The sequence below is a fragment of the Dendrobates tinctorius genome, unplaced genomic scaffold, assembly GCF_039654945.1.
Source record: "Dendrobates tinctorius isolate UK_male_01 unplaced genomic scaffold, ASM3965494v1 ptg000175l, whole genome shotgun sequence".
Lineage (NCBI taxonomy): Eukaryota > Metazoa > Chordata > Amphibia > Anura > Dendrobatidae > Dendrobates > Dendrobates tinctorius.
In genome coordinates this window covers 2,016,676-2,044,019 of record NW_027361842.1, presented here as the reverse complement: position 1 = coordinate 2,044,019, position 27,344 = coordinate 2,016,676, and the positions used below count along the sequence as shown (strand labels likewise).

Genomic DNA, 27,344 nt, shown 5'->3' with positions numbered 1-27,344 from the left:
CTCAGAAGTTGAACTCTTTGCGTTCAATTAGAAATAAGGGCAGTCCCCAATGGGTTAATATACTAAGATCAGAACCGCATGTTTAAAAGATGATCATTCCTATGACGGACCATCCCTGATGAAGGAAGCCGTGTACTTCCGAAACCGGTAGGAAGGAATTGGTCCGTGCTACTCGCTGGATTCAACCACGTGACTCCTGACGTCACGAAGGTCCTGTAGCTTCCCTGCAGCCAGCGGCACAACGCTGAGAACCGCACTGTGAGGAACGCTGGCGCACCGAGGGAGCAGTGAGTAACCAAGAGACTATCACCAGCCGGGACAGTTCTCTAATTATTAACTGTCGGAAGCAACGTACTGTCGCTCTCTTTTTAAGAAACATACAGTACCGCATGTGTGAAGCACAGCACCTCAGTATTACTGCAGCGATGGAGGTCTAACTTTGTCAGCTCCAAGGAAATCACCACATTCCGGTCCCTTTTGTGCAGATCAGAGTGTTTTGCTAAATATATCTAAGGTATATATATATATATATATATATATATATATATATATATATATATATATATACACACATACATGTTTTCTTTGTGGTGTTCCCAGAACACGTGTTTATTGAGTAATTCTTACTTTTACTTTATGCATTTATCTATTTCTTTGGAAATGCTCCTGTTCATTTGCAATCCATTTTTGCATTGTGCTGTTTTATATCCCCACAATTAGGGTGGTTTTTGATTGTGGTGATCTTAGAACACATATGCTTATTTAGTATTTCTGATTTTTATTTTATGTACTTATTTATTTCTCTGAATCGCTCCTACTTTTTTGCAATCCATCTCTGCATTTTGCTGTCTCAGTTTCATAATTGGGGTAGTTTTGGATTGATGTGGATAATTCAGCGCAGACATATTTTAGCACTATTTATATCTTACTTCACAACAGTGTGGTGGGTTGTTTTGTCTTGCGGCGGATATCCCTTTAGAAGTACTAGCGCCCCATATATATATATATATATATATATTTTTTTATTTTTTTTGTATTATAAAGAGTGATGATTTACACTTCTGTATCTGGCAGTCTAAATGATTAGTCTGGGCTTGGTGAACCCCAGGAGAACGTTAACTATCTGACTGTATTATGCAAATTGCAATGTTTGGTGGATTAGCTCCAGTGAAGGGAAATCTAATTTCTGCCACATTCTAAGACATTTTGGACAATTGTATATTTCCAACTTTGTGGGAAAAGTTTGGGGCAAGGTTGGGTAAGTTTGGTGTGGATGACCTTGACTAGACCACACCACACAGTGCCCTGGCCTGAGCCCCATTTAACACCTCTGATATTATCTAGAATGGAGATTATAAACCAGGCTCCTTCATCCAACATCAGTTTATAACCTTACAAATGCTCTTCTGGCTGAAGCTAAATCTTCTGGGCTGTATATAACCCCACCCACACCCCTGATCAACAGCTTAATGTGAACTGTTAGCAAGCTGCCAATCAGTGGTCAGGGCGGAGTTGCACAGATTAGCGGGACTGACCTGCACATGAGATGTAGTCCTATAGTCTTAATCTCCTGCTGTTAAAATATTGATTTTTCGAAACTACAGCTGACTAATTAATAAGTGCCACATCCTTGTAATCAGGCTTTTGTGCCCTATATTATGCTGCTCTCACATTAAATAGTAAAAATCCGCTGACCAATTCCCTTTATTACTAATCAATATAGCATGGGATGTCATATAAGCTTCTGTAGCTGTAATGTGAAGGTGCCCCAATCCTTTGGTCCATTTGATGTATATTGTAAGCTTTGCATGTTTGAGAAGTACAATCATCCTTTGTAATATGAAGCAAATGACATGCCATAAATCTATAAATGTAGCCACTATAAACAACAATCCTTTGTGCCATTTTATAGCCCCTTTCCTCCATACATAAAGAATCATACAAACTACCGTTTGTAACCCAGCATAACACATGGCAAATATCTCTAACACCCAGTAAGTGGAAACAAGGAAGGTCATTGTTCTGGGAATGCTCATTATCTTCCTATGGGTAGGGATGACATGGAGAAGTGGCACATTGTAAAATGAAGCCTTTAATCAATTCCTATTGCTTTATCAGATTAAAGCTCACGGAAAATTATGCACAGACCAAAAAGAGCACTATCCAAGTAATTAGAAAGCGCAATTACAAAGTACAAGTGCTACTGAGTGGGTGTAAGCAAGAGGCTATGCAATGCTTCGCTGGAGAGTAAGGTAAAATGCAGCAGAATGGACACTTTGTATAATTTATAAACTATATGTACTGTATAGAGATGGGCCAACCCGTACTGAACACCTACTGTTCAGGCATGGATACCGAACATAGACTTCACCAGGAAGTCTGTGTTACTGCTCGGATTCGGCCCCCCGAACACCGGGTGTTTGTCACTCTGTCATGTGCATGACAGCGGGGCAAACACTACTTCTGGTCAGCTGTAAAATCATCACCGCCGCTCAGACAGCAGGGGTTCCCACGCTGTCAAGTGACAGCGTGAGCATGCAGCTATGATCTGAGGTATAATGTTTACCTCCGGTCATTGGTGTCGGCCAAAGGCACTACTGCTCCCATCAGTCGATGCCTACTGCCGCTATCAGTGAGAGCAGGAGTGACTGATGGGAGTATTTTTGATAACCATCCAGGCAAAACTCATAGCTGGGGGTTGCAACCCTCAGCTGTCAGCTTCATCAAGGCTGGTCATCAAGAATAGAGGGGTCCCCACGCTGTATTTCTTAATTATTTAAATAAATATTGTAAAAAAAACGGTGTGGGGTCTCCCCTTCATTTTTGACAAAAAGCTAAGCTAAAGCAGACAGCTGAGCTGGGGGCTGGTATTCTCAGGCTGGTAAGGAGCCATGGATATTGGCTATTGGCCTCCCAGACTAAAAATAGCAGCCAGCAGCTGAATGGATCTGTGCACATGTCAGTGTGTTTCCATGGACCATGTGTCCGTGGGCAAAATACGCTGACATGTCCAATTTTTACTGTCAGCACAGGCCGCAAAAAGTCCCACAAACGTGCACATGGATGTCATCCGTGTGACACACACCGGTGCCAGGGAAGAAGCGGTACAGTAAGCGCTGTTCCCTAGCATTGGGTGCTGAAGACGGCCATCATCACTCTCCCTTGCTCTGCCGGCGATCAGCGCAAGAAGGGAAGAATTATGAGAGTTATATTCAAGTGAGAACAATGACAGCAGGTGACGGCTGATGGAACTATTACTCCCATCAGCCTACACCTGCTGCCGCTACTAACAGTGACAGCAGGCGGCAGCAAAACACTGTGAGCTTTGCCTGGCTGGCTATCAAAAATACAGGGGAGCCCACGCCAGATTTTTTTTTTGTTAATTATTTATTTACATTGCAGGCGCCGGCTGATGAATACTCCCATTAGCCGCTCCTGTTCTCACTATTATTAATATAACAAGTCTCCAAACCATAATTAGTTAATTTGCAGTGGCAAAAGTACCACCATACTTGAAAGTATATGTTCAAGCAACGACTCAAAAGCTAAACTTGAAAAAGACAGAGGAATAGAGTCTGAGCTAATATGCAAAAATAAAAATTTTTATTAGTCATAAAATATGACATGTAAATGACAGTATGTACGAACAGCACCATATAGTAGACATACATGAGCAGAAAAATGTACAAGAGGGTAAAATAACTATCATATCAGTGACCTAAATACCCTAGATCGTAGCATGGGTAACCTGCCCTCACAAATAATGCATATAAGACGGGAATAGTGATAATGGTAATGTCTGTTGCCTATGAGAGGGGATAATTCCAGATACAAATAGCATAATGCTAAACCCCAGTGTTTAAGAACCTCCATTCAAAAATGCCATAAATAGGTAAATGCTATAGTATAATAGCCAAATTAGAATCCAAAATAAAACAACGGGAGATCTAAACACTGGGGAAAACTGGAAAACTATCCCCAGGGGTTTGCGTTTCCTGCCCCTACGACCTGCAATATGACGGGTAATTATGCATTTATGGTGTACAATTATTAACTCTGCTATTGGGACTGTCTTGCTTTTTGGATGCCCTATATAATTTTTGGGGATAGTTTTCCAGTTTTCCCCAGTGTTTAGATCTCCCGTTGTTTTATTTTGGATTCTAATTTGGCTATTATACTATAGCATTTACCTATTTATGGCATTTTTGAATGGTCTTATATGCATTTTTTGTGAGGGCAGGTTACCCATGCTACGATCTAGGGTATTTAGGTCACTGATATGATAGTCATTTTACCGTCTTGTACTTTTTTCTGGTCATGTATGTCTACTATATGGTGCTGTTCGTACATACTGTCATTTACATGTCATATTTTATGACTAATAAAATTTTATATTTTTGCATATTAGCTCAGACTCTATTCCTCTGTCTTTTTCAAGTCTCACTGTTATTAGCGGCAGCAGGCATCGGCTGATGGGAGCAGTAGCCCCATCAGCTGACACCAGTTAACAGAGATAAACTTTATATCTCCGATCACAGCTGTGTGCTCACACTGTCTTTTGACAGCATGGGAACCGCGGCTCTCTGACCAGCGGTGATGATTTTACGTTGATTAGAAGCAGTGTTTGCTGCGCTGTCATGCCCATGACTGCGTGGCAAACACTGGATGTTCGAGCGGCCCATTCAAGTGAATGGGGTCCAGGTTCGGGTCTGGGTACTGTTCTGGTACCCGAACTTTTTGCAACTGTTGGACCGAACCAGCTGGACCCAAACATCCAGATGTCCGCCCATCTCTAATACTATAATGCTATGTGTTTGATGGGCACATAATATTTATGGACACGTGAGAACAGAATGTTAGGCACAAACACCATTGAGTGATTCCTTACCTAGGGGCTGTCTCTCACACACCGCCTGGACCCAGGACTTCATGAGCCGGCTCAATATTCTCTGTTCATGTACAGGGAAGACCTGCTGGATAACGCCACGGGCAGCAAGCTCAGGGACTAAAGTAGGGGACAGTCAATGAGACACAGAATAATAATATAATTTTGTCATTTGTAGGAACATGATTAAAGTCATTTATGGCATCTAGCTATAATATTGCGACAATGGGTAATCTATCAACGTGTGATTGCTGGGATCCCCACTGACCCAAGAATGGGCTTTCTTGGTCCCACATTTGCAAAGTGGTTGCTAATGCAGAGGAATAACTCTCTAATGTCCATGAGATGTATGGATAAAGAAGAACAGCATAATCTGAGTGGTGTGCAAGTCGACTATGAGACTATTATGGAAAGTAACTTCTCTACTAGGAAAATGGGACTGGAAACCCTGTTCCCATTGCTGGTGAGTGTCTGAACAGTCAAAGCAAGACCAATCAGATTTCTGCTGTATAACAAAATGATTCTCCATAAATGATTTTTTTAAGAAAACTAAGTTGCATATGCCAGTGTTAGTGGGTTTTAATCATATATCCCCTGAACTGGTACAAATAATAGTTAACTCATGTACTATCATACAATCAAAAGTACAAGCTTACAGGGTTCTATGAATAAAATATAACATGAAAACTATTGTTTCATGGCAGAAAGTAAGCCATGAATCTGGCCACTGCTGTGCTGCCTATAGGGTCATTCTGTGGAGTAGCATAAAGTGTGCCTGTAGTTCAGAAACTGTGACTGACAGCCCTACAGAATAACAGCTCCTCACATAGCACACAGTCAGCAGTAATGGCAGACATTTTCACATGCACACAAATATTCATGATGTGCTGCATATATTGGTTAAAGGGGCAATTAATTTACATGGCTATATGGGCTCTGTGGTTACGTTAATCAGTAAATACCTGCAGAAATAAATATAACACTGTTTACCCACATTCTTCAGAGGAATATAAATTAATAGGGGAAAGCAAGGAGGAAAGAGAAGAGTTAAAACACACAACCTGCCCTCTCTGACCAGGACATGCATGCATATCCTGTTATGATTGAGTCACCGTAGGAGGCAAAAACAGAAATGCTAGCTAAGTCCAGAAAACCAGAGAGGTTGGCAGCTATCGGATTGCAGACCCCTGATCCTATCCACAACAACTAACAGTAGCCGTGGGGGGTTCCTACGATGCCCTAGACCCCTCGATCACAGCCGGAGAATTAAATAGGCCTAAAGAAAGAAAGGGGAAATCTAAACTGCCCCAGAGCAGACCCCAAAGCAATAGGCAGCCCCCAACATATAATGACGGTGAAGCAAGATGAAAACACTAAAACAGACAGAAAGATAGACTGAGCAAAGACGGGGCCCAAGCTAACTAGATAGGAAAGGACAGGAAGGCTGCTGTCTGCAATCCGTGAAAAACCCTATGAAAATAAGAGCCAACAGACTGACAGTGAAAAAGGCCCTGAAGACGCTAGGCTTCAAAAAAGCTATGTCAGTACTCAGGAATATTCTGAAGACAGAGCAACCGGCAAAAGGAGATTCAGCTCACCCCAGCAGGGAATGGCAGAATCCAGAAAAGCAAGGAAAACAAAAACAAAACACAAATGCTAACAGGCAAAGCAGAAAACTTAGCTTTAGAGGAGCAGGAATCAGACTGGTGTCCTAGAAGTCCACAGAGAAATCACCCGCAGGGCAGAAGGGCGTCGGCAGCCTTATATCCAGTCCGTGACTCCACTCAGCCAGTCATCCTCATTAGGCTCAGGTGCCTGATAATCAGGCTCATTACCTTCCTTTACCAGAATAGGGAGTTCACCAGACCTCAGTGACGAAGGGGAAAATGAACTCACAACAGTACCTCCCCCTTAAGGAGGGGTCACCGAACCCTCAACCACGCCACCAGGGCGATCAGGGTGAGCCCGATGAAAGGCACGCACCAATCTTTTGGCATGAATATCAGAGGCAGAGACCCAGCAATTATCCTCCTGACCATAACCCTTCCACTTAACCAAATACTGGAGTCTCCGTCTAGCCAGACGGGAATCCAGTATTTTCTCTACCTCATATTCCATGTTACCTTCAACCAATACAGGGTCTGGAGGTGCCACCCCAGGAACAACTGGTTCAACAAACCTCTTCAACAAGGACTTATGGAACACATTATGGATTTTAAATGTGACAGGAAGAGCCAAACGAAAAGAGACCGGATTAATAATCTCCAAATCTTGTAAGGTCCAATAAACCTAGGCTTAAACTTAGGAGAAGCCACCTTCATAGCAATATTTTTTGATGATAACCACACCATATCACCAATCTTAAACTGGGGACCAATGGTCCTATGTCGATTGGAAAACCGCTGGGCCTTTTCCTGGGAGAGAGATAACTTATCCATCACTTGGTCCCAGATCTGGTGCATTCTCTCCACCACAGTGTCAACACCTGGGCAGGCAGAAGGCTCCACCTGCCCTGAAGAAAATCGAGGATGAAACCCAAAGTTACAAAAAAAAGGTGACATCAAAGTGGCAGAACTAGCTCTATTATTTAAAGCAAATTCGGCCAAGGGCAAAAATGAAACCCAATCATCCTGATCAGCGGAAATAAAACATCTCAAATACGTCTCCAAGGTCTGGTTTGTTCTCTCTGTCTGCCCATTGGTCTGAGGGTGAAAAGCAGAGGAGAAGGACAACTGAATTCCCAGCCTGGAACAGAAAGTTCTCCAAAATCTAGACACAAACTGAACTCCTCTGTCAGATACAATGTTCTCAGGAATCCCGTGTAAGCGAACCACCTGTTGCAAAAACAGGGGCACCAACTCAGAGGAAGATGGCAACTTAGGGAGTGGTACAAGATGAACCATCTTAGAGAACCTATCACAAATCACCCAAATAACAGTCATTCTTTGAGAGACCGGCATATCAGAGATGAAATCCATTGAAATATGGGTCCATGGCCTCCTGGGGACTGGCAAAGGCATCAACAACCCACTAGAGCGAGAACAAGATTTAGACTGGGAGCAAGTCCCACAGGACTGCACAAAATTCCTGACATCATGAGACAAGGTGGGCCACCAAAAAGAGCGACTCACCAGATCTCTAGTACCAAAAATACCTGGATGACCAGCCAATGCAGAGCAATGAACTTCAGACTTCCACTGGTCAGGAACATACAACTTTCCACTGGGACAACGCTCAGGTTTGTCCTCCTGGAACTCTTGCAGAGCAAGTCTCAAATCGGGCGAGATGGCAGAAAGAACTACCCCTTCGCCTAAGATGGTAGCAGGCTTGGTCACCACAGGAGAATCAGCAAAGAAACTCCTAGAGAGGGCGTCTGCCTTGACATTCTTAGTTCCAGGAAGAAAAGAGACCACAAAATCAAAACGTGTAAAAAAACAAGGCCCACCTAGCCTGTCTAGGGTTCAAGCGTTTAGCCGACTCTAGGTAAATCAAATTCTTGTGGTCAGTGAGGACCACAACTTGATGTTTAGCTCCCTCCAACCAATGTCTCCACTCCTCAAATGCCCATTTCATGGCCAACAGTTCCCGATTCCATACATCATAGTTACGTTCAGATGGAGAGAACTATCGGGAAAAGAAAGCACAGGGATTCATTTTAGATGTTACAGGATCCTTTTGGGACAAAACAGCTCCTGCACCAATCTCAGAAGCATCCACCTCTACCTGGAACGGGAGTGAGACATCAGGTTGCCGCAAAACCGGGGCGGAGGTAAATCTTCGCTTCAGCTCCTGAAAGGAAGCAACAGCCTCCGGAGACCAATTCAACACATCAGCACCCTTCTTAGTCAGATCAGTCAATGGCTTGGCAATACTAGAAAATTTTGCTATAAATTTCCGATAAAAATTAGCAAAACCCAAAAACTTCTGGAGGGCCTTCAAAGAAGTGGGCTGAACCCAATCATAAATGGCCTGTACCTTGGCCGGGTCCATTTCAATAATTGACGGAGACAAAATAAATCCCAAAAATGAAATCCCCTGTACTCCAAAAAGGCATTTCGATCCTTTGACATACAGGGAATTCTCCCTCAAGATCCGGAACACAGTCCGAATATGTTCCACATGAGAATCCCAATCCTTGGAGAAGATCGAAATATCATCCAGATAGATAATCAAAAATTTATCGACAAAGTCTCGGAAAATATCGTTCATGAAGCACTGGAAGACAGAAGGGGCATTAGTGAGCCCAAAAGGCATCACCAGGTACTCAAAATGTCCCTCCGGAGTATTAAACGCCGTCTTCCATTCATCCCCCTGCTTAATGCGGATAAGATTATACGCCCCCCTGAGGTCAAGCTTGGTAAACCAGCAAGCACCTCTAACTCTAGAGAATAGATCCGAAATCAGGGGTAACGGATACTGATATTTAATAGTAATTTTATTGAGGGCACGATAATCAATACAAGGCCTTAAAGAACCATCCTTTTTGGCCACAAAAAAAAACCCGGCACCTAAGGGTGAAGAGGATGGTCTAATATGACCCTTCTCCAACTACTCCTTAATATAGGACCGCATAGCCTCGTGCTCGGGTACAGATAAATTGAAGAGCCGATACTTGGGAAATTTACACCCCGGGCTTAGTTCAATTGCACAGTCATAACTCCTATGAGGAGGCAAGGACGCAGACTCATTCTCACTAAATACATCATAAAAGTCCGCCAAATAGTCAGGAACATCATGCGACTGAGGAGAGGTGGAAAAAACCGGAGCCTCATTAAAGGCACACCGACAACCCCAACTCACCACAGACACAGATTTCCAATCCAAAACTGGATTATGAATTTGCAACCAGGGAAACCCCAGAACAACGGCATCATGCAGACCATGCAACACCAAAAATCTGCAATTTTCTTGATGGTCTGGGGCGACCCGCATGACCACCTGGGTCCAAAACTGAGGTTTATTCTTAGCCAAAGGAGTAGCATTAATCCCCCTCAAAGGGATAGGCATCTGCAGAGGTGTCATCGGAAATCCACAACGTTTAGCAAAATCCAAGTCCATTAGGTTTAGCGCTCCCGAATCCACAAAAGCCTTGGCGGAAAATGTGGACAGGGAGCAGATCAGAGTAATTGCCAGAAGAAACTTAGGTTGAACACCACCAACAGAAAACGTGTGTGCAAAGCGCTTCTCTCGTTTAGGACAAACAGAAATAATATGCGAGGCATCTCCACAGAAAAAACACAGCTTATTACGCCCTCTGAACTCCTGACGTTGCGCCTCAGACAAAACTCTATCACATTGCATAGGTTGAGACGTCTGTTCAACCGGTGGCAACACCTCTCGTGCAATCCTGCGTTCACGTAAACGCCGATCAACCTTAATGGCTATTGACATAGAATCGTCCAGACCAGAGGGAACAGGAAATCCCACCATAGTATCTTTTACGGCTTCTGACAAACCCTTCCGAAAGAGAGCAGCCAAGGCATTATCATTCCAGGTAGTAAGGACCGCCCACTTTCGGAACTTTTGACAGTACAACTCTGCAGAATCTCGACCCTGGTTCAATGCCAACAGGGTCTTTTCAGCCTGATCAATAGCATTAGGTTCGTCATACAACAACCCCAAAGCTTGAAAGAATGCGTTCACATTAGTCAGAATAGGATCATCTGGTTTCAAAGTAAACGCCCAATCCTGGGGATCGCCACCCAGCAAAGAGATGACAATTTTAACCTGTTGCGCGGAGCTACCTGACGAGTTAGGCTTCAAGGCAAAAAATAATTTACAATTATTTTTGAAACTCAAAAATTTAGATCGATCGCCAAAAAATACATAAGGTGTAGGGATCTTTGGTTCAACAGCATGTGAATGAGCAAGGTAGGCGGAAATTCCCCGCACTTCCGCAGCGAGCTGCTCCACACGATCAGACAATTGCTTTATCTCCATTGAGAGAAAAAAAAATTCCCCCTACGGCCTCAGAGATATAAAGGAAAGAATAAACACACACTTTTTTTTTTTTAAACACAATTCTTTCCTGCTATTGAGTACCCTAGGATCTGCGGTAGGGCGGGTGATTCTGTTATGATTGAGTCACCGTAGGAGGCAAAAACAGAAATGCTAGCTAAGTCCAGAAAACCAGAGAGGTTGGCAGCTATCGGATTGCAGACCCCTGATCCTATCCACAACAACTAACAGTAGCCGTGGGGGGTTCCTACGATGCCCTAGACCCCTCGATCACAACCGGAGAATTAAATAGGCCTAAAGAAAGAAAGGGGAAATCTAAACTGCCCCAGAGCAGACCCCAAAGCAATAGGCAGCCCCCAACATATAATGACAGTGAAGCAAGATGAAAACACTAAAACAGACAGAAAGATAGACTGAGCAAAGACGGGGCCCAAGCTAACTAGATAGGAAAGGACAGGAAGGCTGCTGTCTGCAATCCGTGAAAAACCCTATGAAAATAAGAGCCAACAGACTGACAGTGAAAAAGGCCCTGAAGATGCTAGGCTTCAAAAAAGCTATGTCAGTACTCAGGAATATTCTGAAGACAGAGCAACCGGCAAAAGGAGATTCAGCTCACCCCAGCAGGGAATGGCAGAATCCAGAAAAGCAAGGAAAACAAAAACAAAACACAAATGCTAACAGGCAAAGCAGAAAACTTAGCTTTAGAGGAGCAGGAATCAGACTGGTGTCCTAGAAGTCCACAGAGAAATCACCCGCAGGGCAGAAGGGCGTCGGCAGCCTTATATCCAGTCCGTGACTCCACTCAGCCAGTCATCCTCATTAGGCTCAGGTGCCTGATAATCAGGCTCATTACCTTCCTTTACCAGAATAGGGAGTTCACCAGACCTCAGTGACGAAGGGGAAAATGAACTCACAACAATATCCCCTTTAAATAACACCACGGTGAATAAACTGGACAGAACTCGGTGCACATCGATAAGAGTTTCTCTTCCGGATTTCAATCAGTTGGTCAAAGAGCAATTTCAGCAAGTTGGCTCTGCTATCTTACAACCATCTTCCTTTTTTGTGTCAGTGAACTCTGAAAATCTCAACACAAGCTGCCATGTTTGCCTGCAATTTGCAACTGGTAATCAGCAGTGGGACACCTTGTGATTATGTTCATATTTTTGGGGACCTTTGTGACAAACAGCAGACAATCCCTTTAATGACTCCCAGTGTAGTGTTTTACATAATATACAGTACTAACCCCCCAAAAATAGCAAATGTCAAAATTTTAAAAGTTCCAGCCAATCAAAATCGTGACATATCTTATTCTGAGGACTAAGAGCCCAATTTATCAGGAGAGATGGCTGCCTGCAGAACAAACATTTGGCTGACAGCCGCGAAGCAGAAGAATACAGAAGCTCACTCACTGATCGGCTGGCCCTCCAGGAAGTGGATATTGTGCAAAGATTCCCCTTGTTTAGCTCTGAGGTTCTCCATCCAGTACCTGATGATACTCTGACGTTCCTGAAAGAAAATACAATGTGAATGATACTGAATGTTCCCGGTTATTGTAGCACTCATTCTATGCATTACAGCACCCAGTGTAAATGTTTTGGTGGAACCTATTAAAAGTCAGTGTACTCCTTTGGGTGCTGTTGGTGCTCACAGTGCGATGAATATGGCACAGATGTGAACAGACTCTTAGGGCTATACATTTTCTAACATCTTGCAGGAATGTATAGTAAATGACACAGCAACTGCTTTTCAGAACAAGCTCGGTAATTTATCCAGTGAACAGCAACAATTACATGTGATGTAACAAGCGAGGCAAATTTATAGTTTTTTTCTTCAAGGAAGTACGCGGAGTTATGTTGCAAAATTTATAGTTTCACTGAAAAGATTAGTAATAATTAAAATAAAAAGAAACTTCATGGAGTAGAGGTCTCTTCAGGCCTTGTATTACCAGAAAATGCCTGAAGAGGATGAGGCGTTCTTAGTTTGATCCTAGTTCTACTCACACTTTCACAGCCAATTTTTGTATTTTTCCCAAAGCATTTATATTCATTATAAAATGTCATATTATTTGTTTTGTACAGATCCTAGCACATCTATTCATCGGTAAGCTAATAGACTACAGGACTAACAGACATTTTAGTAAGAGCTAGGGGGCAGATGGAAGGGAGTATGACTGCAGGATCAGACGACACATGGTCTGTAGTCTGTTACCAAGTAGACACATGGGGCCTGATCAGCTCAGCGTTTACACCAGAATTCTGACATATATAATGTTTTGAAGTTGTAAAGTTTTGGTGTAACGCGAGGCTAATAAGCTGCAATTTTGCGACTTATGATGTTCTGACATGTCATTTTTGTCAAGCTCTAACAATGTGGGTAGAGCTGAGGCAGGACAGGAGCATGAGAACCTCCCGGCGCGCACATGCGCTTCTTAACAACTCTGAAGCATCTTGGCTCCAGCATGCCCCCTCATCAAGACCAGCTTAAAAAACGTCAGCCGTGAAGAATCGGGGCCATAGACTGCACAGAATCTGTAGACTCAAGAAAATAGAACACTTTTAAAGTTGCTTCATTTTCATAGATGTACTGCAGCAATATAAAGAAAATGTAGCTATAGACAGCAATAGACAAACTATTGTAGACTATCACAGCCATAAAAAAAAAAAAAAAAAATCCTTGACTGGTTGTGAAATGTTGAAGACCCCAACAGTTAAATTATTTCTTGGACATCAACAATCTAGTAATCACTTTTTGGGCTCATTGTTCATTATAAACTCATGGATTTTTATAGCCTTAAGTTTATATTCACAGTTTTGTCTATAGTCGTATATGATAATATTGTGCAGAATTAAGTATGCTGACATACTCCTATATACAGCATGAGCCCCCCCCCACAAAGCCTCCCTATATAAAGAATGAGCTCCCCCTGCACAGCCTCATTATATACAGCATAAGTCCCCCCACACAGCCTCCCTATATACAGCCCCACACAGCCTCCTCATATATGCTGCATGAGCCCCCAACACAGCTTCCCTATATACAGCATAAGTCCACACACATACTCCCTATTTACAGCATGAACCCCCACACAGCCCCTATATACAGCATGAGACCCCACACAGTCCCCTATATACAGCAGGATACCCCACAGTCTCCCTATATACAGCATGATACCCCACACAGCCTCCTATATACAGCGGGAGTCCCCCAAGAGGTAGACAGGCAACAGAGGGCACAGTATGGAACAGCCAGAGGGCCAGCTGTGGCCCATGGGCTGCATTTTGCCTAGTGCTGTTCTACACCATCACACCATAATGAAATCTAAATAAATGAGAAGAATATACCTGAGATGTGAAAAAATGTAGCTCATTTTCAATATTCTGATAAATGTAGTCCTCTTCACAGGAGAAAACACGTGTTCCACCTCCAAACTCGGTTTTCACCGGCTTACGGAGTCCAATCTCCTCCGCACCGCGGAGTAAACTGTAATACAAACAAGCTCAGATTTCAATGGCCATCAAGAAGTTAATTTTCCAATATTATATACTTGTAGAAAATTGGTACAACTGTAAATATCAATACCCAACTATAAGAAAAAAAAAGTACTGTGTGTAGCTAACCGATCTGTAACAGAATAACAGAACCACTTGCAATTTGATATGCACTGGCACAAACTCTATTAGGCTGAGACTTCGAGGCAGAGTTTGGTTGATACACAAGTCTACCGTCATATAAGTGAATGTGCCGACATTGTGGCTAGTCACAACAGGACCACTCACTAACATTATAGAGCGATGTAACAGACAGTTTCATAGCTTTAAAGGACACTTAAGTCCACCGAGTTCAATCTACAGTGGGGGAAATAAGTATTTGATCCCTTGCTGATTTTGTACGTTTGCCCTCTGACAAAGACATGAACAGTCTATACAGTCATATGATAAAGTTTGGGCACCACTATTAATGTTAACCTTTTTTCTTTATAACAATTTTGGTTTTTGCAACAGCCATTTCAGTTTCATATATCTAATAACTGATGGACTCAGTTATATTTCTGGATTCAAATGAGGTTTATTGTACTAACAGAAAATGTGCAATCTGCATTTAAACAAAATTTGACCGGTGCAAAAGTATGGGCACCTCAACATAAAAGTGACATTAATATTGTGTAGATCCTCCTTTTGCAAAAATAACTGCCTCTAGTCGCTTCCTGTAGCTATTAATGAGTTCCTGGATCCTGGATGAAGGTATTTGTGACCATTCCTGTTTACAAAACAATTCCAGTTCAGTTAAGTTTGATGGTCGCCGAGCATGGACAGCCCTCTTCAAATCATCCCACAGATGTTCAATGATATTCAGGTCTGGGAACTGGGATGGCCATTCCAGAACATTGTAATTGTTCCTCTGCATGAATGCCTGAGTAGATTTGGAGCGGTGTTTTGGATCATTGTCTTGCTGAAATATCCATCCCCTGCGTAACTTCAACTTCGTCACTGATTCTTGCACATTATTGTCAAGAATCTGCTGATACTGAGTTGAATCCATGCGACCCTCAACTTTAACAAGATTCCCGGTGCTGGCATTATCCACACAGCCCCAAAGCATGATGGAACCTCCACCAAATTTTACTGTGGGTAGCAAGTGTTTTTCTTGGAATGCTGTGTTTTTTAGCCTCCATGCATAACGCCTTTTTGTATGACCAAACAACTCAGTCTTTGTTTCATCAGTCCACAGGACCTTCTTCCAAAATGTAACTGGCTTGTCCAAATGTGCTTTTGCATACCTCAGGCGACTCTGTTTGTGGCGTGCTTGCAGAAACGGCTTCTTTCGCATCACTCTCCCATACAGCTTCTCCTTGTGCAAAGTGCGCTGTATTGTTGACCGATGCACAGTGACGCCGTCTACAGCAAGATGATGCTGCAGGTCTTTGGAGGTGGTCTGTGGATTGTCCTTGACTGTTCTCACCATTCTTCTTCTCTGCCTTTCTGATAATTTTCTTGGCCTGCCACTTCTGGGCCTAACAAGAACTGTACCTGAGTTCTTCCATTTCCTTACTATGTTCCTCACAGTGGAAACTGACAGGTTAAATCTCTGAGACGACTTTTTGTATCCTTCCCCTGAAAAGCTATGTTGAATAATCTTTGTTTTCAGATCATTTGAGAGTTGTTTTGAGGAGCCCATGATGCCACTCTTCATAGGAGAATCAAATAGGAGAACTACTTGCAAGTGGCCACCTTAAATACCTTTTCTCATGATTTGATACACCTGGCTACAAAGTTCAAAGCTCAATGAGGTTACAAAACCAATTTAGTGCTTCAGGAAGTCAGTAAAAAGTAGTTAGGAGTGTTCAAATCAAGAAAATAAGGGTGCCCATACTTTTGCACCGGTCAAATTTTGTTTAAATGCAGATTGCACATTTTCTGTTAGTACAATAAACCTCATTTGAATCCAGAAATATAACTGAGTCCATCAGTTATTAGATATATGAAACTGAAATAGCTGTTGCAAAAACCAAAACTGTTATAAAGAAAAAAGGTTAACATTAATAGGGGTGCCCAAACTTTAACATATGACTGTAATGTTAAGGGTAGGTTAATTTTAACATTGAGAGACAGAATATCAAAAATAAAATCCAGAAAATCACATTGTATAAATTATATAAATTTATTTGCATTTTGCAGTGAGAAATAAGTATTTGATCGCCTACCAACCATTAAGAGTTCTGGCTCCTACAGACCAGTTAGACGCTCCTAATCAAATCGTTACCTGCATTAAAGACAGCTGTCTTACATAGACACCTTTATAAAAGACCCCTGTCCACAGACTCAATTAATTAGTCAGACTCTAACCTCTACAACATGGGTAAGACTAAAGAGCTTTCTAAGGATGTCAGGGACAAGATCATAGACCTACACAAAGCTGGAATGGGCTACAAAACCATATGTAAGATGCTGGGTGAGAAGGAGACAACTGTTGGTGCAATATTAAGAAAATGGAAGAAAACAGGATTTTGGGTGCTTCATTGGGGGACACAGGAACCATGGGTGTGTGCTGCTGTCACTAGGAGGTTGACACTATGCCATAAAAAAAAGTTAACTCCGCCTCCACAGTATACACCCCTCCGACCGGCTGTAGGACAATCAGTTAGTGAAAAAGCAGTAGGAGACATTATCATGCAAGTCATCATATATTCATTACAAGTAACAAAATCATGGGAGGGCGCTGTGTCCCCCAATGAAGACTCTGAGAAACAGATTTTACCGTAAGCAACCAAAATCCTGTTTTCTCTTTCGTCTCATTGGGGGACACAGTAACCGTGGGACGTCCAAAAGCAGTCCCTGGGGTGGGAGAAGACAGAAACTTCCTTCAGGTCGGAGAACTCACCACTGCCGCCTGCATGATTCTTCTGCCTCGGCTGGCGTCCACTGAAGCATAGGTATGGACCTTATAGAAACTTGAAAAAAGTATGCACGGACGACCATGTGGCTGCCTTGCACAACTGCATGGCTGATGCCCTATTGTGTACCTCCCAGGAGGAGCCCACCGCCCGGGTTGAAGGGGCCTTGACTCCAGCAGGGGACACCCTGTCCTTCACCCGGTAGGCTTCTAGAATTGCCATTCTTATCCAGTGGGCAATTGTTGCCTTAGAGGCCGGCAGGAATCTTCTCACAAGTTAGGAGGAGGCCGCAAAACAACCTTGTCCTGGTGCATAATTAAGAATGGAGGGCAACAGGACAATGCCGCTAATTCCGAAACCCGCCTCAGAGGTGATGGCTACGAGAAATACCACCTTCCAGGACAACAAAGACATGGGAGCTACCTGGAGGGGTTCAAAGGGTGAATCAGTCAAGGCTTCCAAGACCAAGTTAAGATCCCATGGAGTCACTGGGGATCTGTAAGGAGGGGCTGCTTGTGCCACCCCTTACAGAAAGGTCTTAACCTGTAAGCGGGAGGCCAAATTTCTTTGAAAAAGAATAGAGAGAGCAGATACCTGGCCTTTCAAAGAACTTAGGGCCAGACCGGCATCTAACCCTGCCTGGAGAAAAGCTAGGACAGACGGTAGGGAACAGGGCATAGGTGTGATGTGATTAGACTCACATCAGCCAAAATAGGCCTTCCAGGCTCGATAATAGACCCTGGAAGAGGATGGCTTCCTAGCCTGGATCAATGTATTAATGACTCCGAAAATCCCACTGCTCTCAGTATTGTGGTTTCAACGGCCATGCCGTCAAATTGAGCAACCGAGAATTCGGGTGATAAAACGGCCCCTGAGCCAGGAGATCTGGTCTGTTGGGGAGTCTCCAGGGGGTGCCTGCGAGAAGATTGATAATTTCTGCGAACCAGGCCCTCCTGGGGCAATCAATATGACAGGCACCCCTTCCTCCTTGATCTTCTTTAGCAGTCTGGGCAGGTGAGGAAGGGGAGGGAACAGGTAAGAGAGTCTGAACTATGTCCAAGGAATGACCAGCGCGTCGACCCCTATTGCTAGAGGATTGCGGGATCTTGAGACATACTGTTAAACCCTTCTGTTCTGTCGCGACGCCAGAAGGTCCACATCTGGAGTCCCCCATAGCCGGCATATCTGACAGAACACGTTCTGATGTAAGGACCATTCTCCTGCCGCGAGTCCCTCCCGACTGAAGAAGTCGGTGGCCGCGTTGTCTGTGTCAGGAATGTAAACTGCCGAAATTGCCGGAATTGCGGTTTCCGCCCAGTTGAAGATTCTGGATACCTCGGCCAGTGCCCGGGGACTCCTGGTTCCCCCTTGGTGATTGATGTATGCCACCGCTGTGGCATTGTCCATTTGAATCCGGATTGGCTGCTTGTTGTGGTATCTTTCCCAATGTAGGAGTACTAGAAAGACCGCCCTCAGTTCTAGAATGTTGATTGATAGTGAGGATTCTCGCTTGGACAATCGTCCCTGGACCGTCAGGTGAAGGAATACTGCACCCCAGCCCAGGAGACTGGCATCTGTAGTTACCACCTGCCAGTGGACAGGGGGAAAAGGCCATCCCAGATGAATGAGGGGGGAGGTCAGCCACCACTTGAGGGACTCCCTGGTCTGAATGGAAGGGAGGAAGGGGTGATCCAGCGAAGAGATGGACCTGTCCCACTGAAGGAGGATGTTCCTCTGCAGTATCCTGCAATGGAACAGGGCAAAGGGTACTGCCTCTGAGGCTGCCACCATCCTCCCCAGGACTCTCATGGCAGCGCGAAAGGATAGAAGCCGGAATTTTAACAGAGAGCGAACTCCCTGCTGGAGGGTAATCCACTTTCTTTCTGGGAAAAAGACCCTCGAGCGGCAGGTGTCGATTATCATCCCTAAGAATTCTAGGCGTTGTGTTGGCGTTAGGTGAGATTTCTCCCTGTTTACAATCCAACCAAACTGGGACAGGGTGTTTAAGACCAAGGTCGCTGAAGCGGATGAGGAGCGGGACTGCTCTCCCTTGGGCATACTGACAGGCTTTACCTGGTGCTGACCGTCGGGGGTAGAAAGTGGAGTGAGGGAGCAACCTGTAGTGCAGTACTCACATACCCACGACCTGTGTCCCCACCACAGCTGCCGCCCGAAGGCTGTTGAGGGAGAGAGAGAGAGAGGTAAACAGCCCACGCTGCCTAGAAGCTTTATGAAATCCCCACCCGGAAGCGGTGGGCGGGGTCCTGCTCCGGCCTCCTGGAGCACCAAGATGGCACTGGTAGGAAGCCGAGGGTCAGAGCCTGCCGGAAGCCGGAATCTGGCGTCGGCCGTGCTGGGCTTCCGCTGGAGTCCAGGGCCATAACGCTGCCACGGAAGGAGGCTGGAACCGCGCTGCACCACGTGCTTGAAAGTGTTGGCTCTTAAACTAAGTATAGAGCCATGGGCTGCAAGCCCGAGCGCTGATTGGAGAGGTCACATTCAGCCTAGGGCGGCTGGTGAGCAGAATATCAAACACTGCAGCCTCTTACCTCTAGTTCACCCCATAACAGGGGTCGGTTATCTGCATGAAAAGATTGCTGTCCCAAACCTTTTCTGCAGGGCGTCTCTCGCGATCATCAGGCTCTGGCGGGCGAGTGATGGGAGACGAAGGTCAGGACCAGGAGTGGCCACCTGAACACGAGTGTTGTGTTAGGGGTTAGGGTCCTGCCAGTGGGATTCATGAGGATACGGGGTGGCAGTACACACAGTACTCATAATACCGGTGTGGGAATACAGATGTAGCATATCTACTCTGTATCCCTCCATGGTTATCTGAAAAGGAACGACACACACTGAGGTAGGCATGGGTCTGCGAGAGACCCCTGTCCACCTCCTGCAGACATTAAGCAAAAATAATTGTCCTACAGCCGGTCGGAGGGGTGTATACTGTGGAGGCGGAGTTAACATTTTTCTTATGGCATAGTGTCAACCTCCTAGTGACAGCAGCACACACCCACGGTTCCTGTGTCCCCCAATGAGACGAAAGAGAAATACAAAATGACTGCCAATCGTCATTGATCTGGGGCACCATGCAATATCTCACCTCGTGGGGTATCCTTGATCATGAGGAAGGTGAGAGATCAGCCTAAAACTACACGGGGGGAACTTGTTAATGATCTCAAGGCAGCTGGGACCACAGTCACCAAGAAAACTACTGGTAACACATTACGCAGTAAAGGTTTAAAATCCTGCAGTGCCCGCAAGGTCCCCCTGCTCAACAAGGCACATGTGCAGGCCCGTCTGAAGCTTGCCAATGAACACATGGATGATTCTGTGAGTGATTGGGAGAACGTGCTGTGGTGAGATGAGACAAAAATTGAGGTCTTTGGCATTAACTCAACTCGTCGTGTTTGGAGGAAGATAAATACTGCCTATGACCCAAAAAAACACAGTCCCCACTGTCAAGCATGGAGGTGGCAACATGTTTTGGGGGTGTTTCTCTGCTAAGAGCATAGGACTACTTCACCGCATCAATGGGAGAATGGATGGAGCCATGTACCGTAGAATCCTGAGTGGCACCCTCCACCAGGACATTAAAAATGGGTTGTGGCTGGGTCTTCCAGCAAGGCAATTACCCAAAACATACAGTGAAGGCAAAGGAGTGGCTCAAAAAGAAGCACATTAAAGTCAAAGAGTGGCCTAGCCAATCTCCAGAACGTAATCCCATAGAAAACTTATGGAGGGAGTTGAAGCTCCGAGTTGCCAAGCGACAGCCTCAAAATATTAATGATTTAGAGATGATCTGCAAAGAGGAGTGGACCAAAATTCCTCCTGACATATGCACAAAACTCATCATCAACTACAAAAACGTCTGACTGCTGTGCTAGCCAACAAGGGTTTTGCCACCAAGTATTAAGTCTTGTTTGCCAGAGGGATCAAATAATTATTTCTCACTGCAAAATGTAAATAAATTTATATAATTTATACAATGTGATTTCCTGGATTTTATTTTTGCTATTCTATCTCTCAATGTTAAAATTAACCTACCCTTAAAATTATAAACTTTTCATGTCTTTGTCAGTGGACAAACTTAAAAAATCACCAAGGGATCAAATACTTATTTCCCCCACTGTATATCCTAGCATGTTGAACCATTGCCAGGAGTGTATCCGAAGTAATGATTACTGCTGCTCCAGAAGTTGCACGTTGGTAAGCCTAACCTAATGTTATTACAGATAAGGCTCTACCACGGTCACTGTGGGAGATGCAGTGCTTACAAGAACACCGTCAGCTTTGCAGAGAAACGTCATCTTCAACAAGACTGTGAATAGGATGTTGAGTTTGACTGGCATCCATTACCAAGTGGCCACGACAATTTGTGAATATGGTGATGTAAGTAAGTAGGGAAGAGAGCTTGTAAGGCCACGTGCCCACGATGAGACTCTGGTGGGTTTTTAATGCTGCATATTTTTGCTACGGCAAAAATGCAGCAACTTACAGTTCCAGCAAAAAGGATGTGATTTTATAGAAATCCCACGCCCTTTGAGCGGTGACTGAACAAACGGCACCCCCACCTCCATGACTGAATACCAAATGCTGGTGGGGAGAATACAAGATCATTTTCTCCCCACTGCATTTGGCTACGTGCAGGTGCCAGACAGCATCATAACGCTGTTAACCTGCAGATTAACTACATATCTGCAGGTTAACAGGGTTATTTCTGGTGACAGGATCCCTATAAAAACGCATAGAAATACTCAATATATATTGCAAATAACCTAATTCAAATAATAGGTGCAGAACTGGCATAGCTTTAAAAATTCAGCAAAGGCTCACTGTAGGGACATCGCCTAACCGGTGAAATCCCCAGAAAAAGTTGCTAAAGGAGAGAGTGTGCTGCAGAAGTGAAAATCCACAGCAAGCAGATACGTAGTCTTTATGTCATTTGTCAAGAGGGGCTGTGAAACCAGTCTTCGTCTGCATTTTACAGTACGTTGCTACACAGTTTCAGGGTGTATACCGTACCGCAACTAATCTTACACAATAACAGGACAATTATGTAATGTGTGAACCCAGCCTATCGAAAAGTAGACTGGAAAGCTGTGATTTTTCTGAAAGGTTTGTACAGCAAGTAGGGAAACTTTAAGCAATGGCAAAATTTCTCCTTGGAGTGACCGGTTGCATGCAGAAGGTCCGCAATGGAGGCACGTGCCTTTTTAATTAATCAGGAGTGCCTGACCAGTGGCGTGCACCTCTGTGGGCCACAAATCTTACTCCAGTCCGGAACAGGAGTTAGATTTCTGACGCAAGTAACACCATAGCTCATTATGAATTAGACGAACTGTGGTATCACATCCCACCCTGCCCCTATTTCACTCCTATTCAGTCCATTTTGCCGGAGCTTGGAGACACTGGCATAAAAACAGGGCTGTGGAGTTGGTAAGCCAAACCTCCAACTCCTCAATTTCCCTGACTCCCGAGTCTGATTCTGTACGGGGGTGAGATATAATGTCCTTCTTGCTTCCCTTCCTCTAATTGCTGTTAATGTTTACATATTGCTAATATTGATAATGTATATGTTGAATGCTTGCGGTACTGCTACATATGAAGATGTATTACCACCCACTTTACTGGAACTGCCACATTTGTATGTGTGTTACCATGCTCTTGAGACTACGTTTCTTAATGATATACTGCATATATTGTAAAGTAATGTACATTGATATTTATGTACAGTTTAGGGTAATTAAGACAGTCTAATGAAATGAAAATTGCAAACATTCTGTTTTCCCTGTCAAATTATCATGCGCACTTGTGTTTTTTCAGAGCGCATTACATGTACTTATTGCACTTTAGATGTGTTTGTAAAGTCACCACACAGGGATTTCTTACTACCATTGCAGTTTGCTGCATCTTTTTGCATTTTTTTCCCTGTTTTTTTCTTTAATATATTACCATGCACACATATGATTATTTAGAGCGCATTGTGTGTACTATTGCACTTGAGGCTCGCTTTTGGAATCACCTCACAAGGATTTCAACTTAGTGTGTGATTTATCATCAGTTTTATATACATGGGATTTTTTTGCAAATTTTTTTTTCTTTTTGCACAAGATTAACCCCATTTATGCACTTAGCACTTTACAATAATTTTATAACAGTATTGTTTGAACATTTCTTGTGGGGTTTGGTATATACATTTATGACCTCTTATTTTTGCAGAAATTTTGGCATACCAATTATTATTGTAGGTCATAATATAATATATATGTATATATTTTACCATTTTTTTTGTGTGAAAATAACCGTGGCATTTACTACATGTCCCTTGATCCATGTCCTTTGACTTGTGGTTTTCATTTCTTGATATGATTCTTATGGATATATAAAAAATTTTTTTTACAATAAAAATATTTTTGTGTTATTTTTTGCTTCAGTCATCCTTTTTTCTCCATTCATTTTTGGAGTTGTGTGTATTATTTATACAGTTTAGGGTAAGTCAGTGCATCCTTTTGGGGGGACATTAGAGACTTTAGTAGATAGTTCTTATACATAGGGTAAGTGTAGCTCTGTTGTGGGCCACTACATGGGGGAATACTAGTGGGCCTTATAGGTATAGCTGATAGGATGTTTATAGAGGGTTAATTGTAGGAGGGGCTGCCAGGCAGTAGAGAGAAGTTTTTAGGAAGTTAAGTTAGACGGGGCCAGGGTGCCCTAGTGTCCATATGGGCTATATGCCCAGATATCTTGGCAGCCATGTAACGTTAAAGTGCTGCAGCCCACGTTACCCACGGCCACTGTGTGTCATAGCAGTGGGCCAGAACAGGAAAGGAAAGATGTGGCGACTCATCGCCTGAGCGGATGCTTTTAGGGCAGGCGTCGGTTGGACTGAGGAGAAGAAGGAAGTTGGAGCTTCGATGAGATCAGTACAGACGGGCCAGATGCTTTACCATAGGCAAACAAACCTGGTGACTAATGATTTTGAGTCTGGGGTGAAACAGGCAGTAGGAATTGTCATCATGGCGAGGTCAGGCCAGGAAGGAACTGGGGAGCAGTCTAGGACGGTTCGATCCGGGCGTGTACTGCACCGAAGCGACAGCCAGAAAGGGAATGATGAGGAAACAAGTAAATGTACAAACTGTGGATGTAACGTGTGAAGTATTCAGTAAAGAAAATGTTAACGTTAATTTGGACTGTGTCTCCATTGTTGGGGGTCGCCTGTAAGAGGGACCGTCGTCGCCTGGGAAATGCCCAGAGGAAGCTGAATTTGGAGATGCAGGTACGCTGAAGAGAAGAGTACAGTTTTCTGTAGGGGGAAGGACTGGAAATAGATCTTGCAGTAATTCAGGTCACAACTACAGTCCTGTCCCTCCCTTACAATTCCATGACCTAAAAGTCCAGACCCTTAGATCAGGAACAGAACACACATTTATTTCCCTGACCACCTCCACAGCAAGGCCTCATTACTGAGCATGTACATAAAGTGCAGCACAGATTCATCACAACTAAAAGCCCAGATCATTAGATCAGGAACAGGACAGACATTTATAGGACAATTCCCTGACTCCTGACCACACAGCACTGCCTCACTGAGCATGTACATAAAGTGCAGCACAGATTCATCTCACCTAAAAGCCCAGATCATTAGATCAGGAACAGGACAGACATTTATAGGACATTTCCCTGACTCCGACCTCATAGCCCTGCGTCACTACTGAGCATGTATATAAAGTGCAGCACAGGTTCATCTCACCTAAAAGCCCAGATCATTAGATCAGGAACAGAACAGACATTTATAGGACATTTCCCTGACTCCTGATCCCACAGCACTGCCTCACTACTGAGCATAGCATGTACATAAAGTGCAGCACAGATTCATCTCACCTAAAAGCCCAGATCATTAGATCAGGAACAGAACAGACATTTATAGGACATTTCTCAGACTCCTGACCCCACAGCACTGGTCACTACTGAGCCTGTACATAAAGTGCAGCACAGATTCATCTCACCTAAAAGCCCAGATCATTAGATCAGGAACAGAACAGACATTTATAGGACATTTCTCTGACTCCTGACCCCACAGCACTGGTCACTACTGAGCCTGTACATAAAGTGCAGCATAGATTCATCTCACCTAAAAGCCCAGATCATTAGATCAGGAACAGAACAGACATTTATAGGACATTTCTCTGACTCCTGACCCCACAGCACTGGTCACTACTGAGCATGTACATAAAGTGCAGCACAGATTCATCTCGCCTAAAAGCCCAGATCATTAGATCAGGAACAGAACAGACATTTATAGGACATTTCCCTGACTCCTGACCCCACAGCACTGGTCACTACTGAGCCTGTACATAAAGTGCAGCACAGATTCATCTCACCTAAAAGCCCAGATCATTAGATCAGGAACAGAACAGACATTTATAGGACATTTCTCAGACTCCTGACCCCACAGCACTGGTCACTACTGAGCCTGTACATAAAGTGCAGCACAGATTCATCTCACCTAAAAGCCCAGATCATTAGATCAGGAACAGAACAGACATTTATAGGACATTTCTCTGACTCCTGACCCCACAGCACTGATCACTACAGAGCATGTACATAAAGTGCAGCACAGATTCATCTCACCTAAAAGCCCAGATCATTAGATCAGGAACAGAACAGACATTTATAGGACATTTCTCTGACTCCTGACACCACAGCACTGCCTCACTACTGAGCCTGTACATAAAGTGCAGCACAGATTAATCTCAACTAAAAGCCCACATCCTTAGATCAGGAATAGGACACGTCATAACTTTCCTAAGCCATGAAAACATTTACAGCACATCCCGCAGAGTACTACAGTACCCAATTTATTATATATTCTAGGAGTCAGAGACAGTCCATTTTATACCAACTCCACCAAAATGGACACCGACTGACTCCATGACTCTGACTCCACAACTCTGCTTAAAAATGTCAAATGTTTTTGCTCAAATCAGAGTTACTCAAAAATGTTGCGACTTTTCAAAACAATTTACGCCAGAACTGTGGTGACATTCCTTTGATGAATCAGGGCCATTGTGTTTTTTTTGCTATGTTCATAGTTCAAATGGTAACTGCGGAATACCTACAGTACATCATGAATAAACTTGCAGCTTTCTCATATACTGTGTGTTTCAATTCCTCCTCATTTTAATTTCTGATTATAGTGCTCAGTTATTCCGGCGATGAATGGAATGGAGGTTAAGGATGGGCACCCCCACTTCATTCAAGACGGGGCATTGCAGTGTTCTGGGTTTCAAAGAACTGGAAGTCGGACTCCCAGCAATCAGCATGTCATCCCCTTTCACAAGCTCTTATTATATACAAGATAACTAAAAGGTGCTATCCAGGACTATTTTTTTTTAAATTATGGGCCTAAAAACGAACAGGAAGGTAGTTGCTATCTACCTGTCGGTTGTGCCCAGAGCCAATCTCTGCCGGCACAGACCGCTCTTGCCGGCGATTCAGAGGCTCCCACTGATGTCACATCAACAGAGTAGTGGATTCTCTTCCACGCTTCTGTTTTGCTCTGTTGACGGGGCGAGAGTCAATGACCACTCTGTGCCAGTGCCGGACAGAACAGGCAGGTAGTTAGCAACTTTTTGAATTTTAGTGATTAGTCCCATAATAAAAAAAAATCCTACATAAACCCGTTAATTATTATGTTATGAATATTCCTTTAATGGAAGTTAAAAAAAATACTTAATTTTAAAATGCCTTTGATATTCACAGATTTTCAAGCTTTGACTAGAAACAAGAATGTTTTTAGTTACTGAACTACAGGCCTTGAAAACAGTGAGGATCTGAGATACAATGCGAGTTAGAATGTTGCAGGCCTTTGCAGTATACAGAGAACAAGTTATTCCTACGTCAAACTGGAACAGTTCTCTGCAAAATTAGATTAAATATTCTGTTCGTTCTATTTTACTGTCAAACTAAAGCAAAGGGCATAAAAAATTGGAAGCAATCTTTCCTTTCTACCGCACAATCACCAATGTGAATTTGTAGAAGTAAATGTATACATTTTATTTCCTCTTACACAACTCAAGTCCATGCTCCACATATGGAAAAGAA

General features: G+C 43.7%; 1 protein-coding gene across 2 annotated transcripts in view; it reads right to left on the bottom strand.

The window, feature by feature from the left end:
• ANO8 (anoctamin 8) overlaps positions 1-27,344 on the bottom strand; it is a 191,471-nt gene that overhangs the window by 88,936 nt on the left and 75,191 nt on the right. For both annotated transcript variants that reach the window (XM_073551333.1, XM_073551334.1), the window contains exons 4-6: positions 14,188-14,326; positions 12,256-12,352; positions 4,889-5,005 (exon numbers count right to left, since the gene is read on the bottom strand). In XM_073551333.1, the coding sequence (XP_073407434.1) occupies positions 4,889-5,005; positions 12,256-12,352; positions 14,188-14,326 (353 nt within the window). The remainder of the gene's footprint in view (positions 1-4,888; positions 5,006-12,255; positions 12,353-14,187; positions 14,327-27,344) is intronic.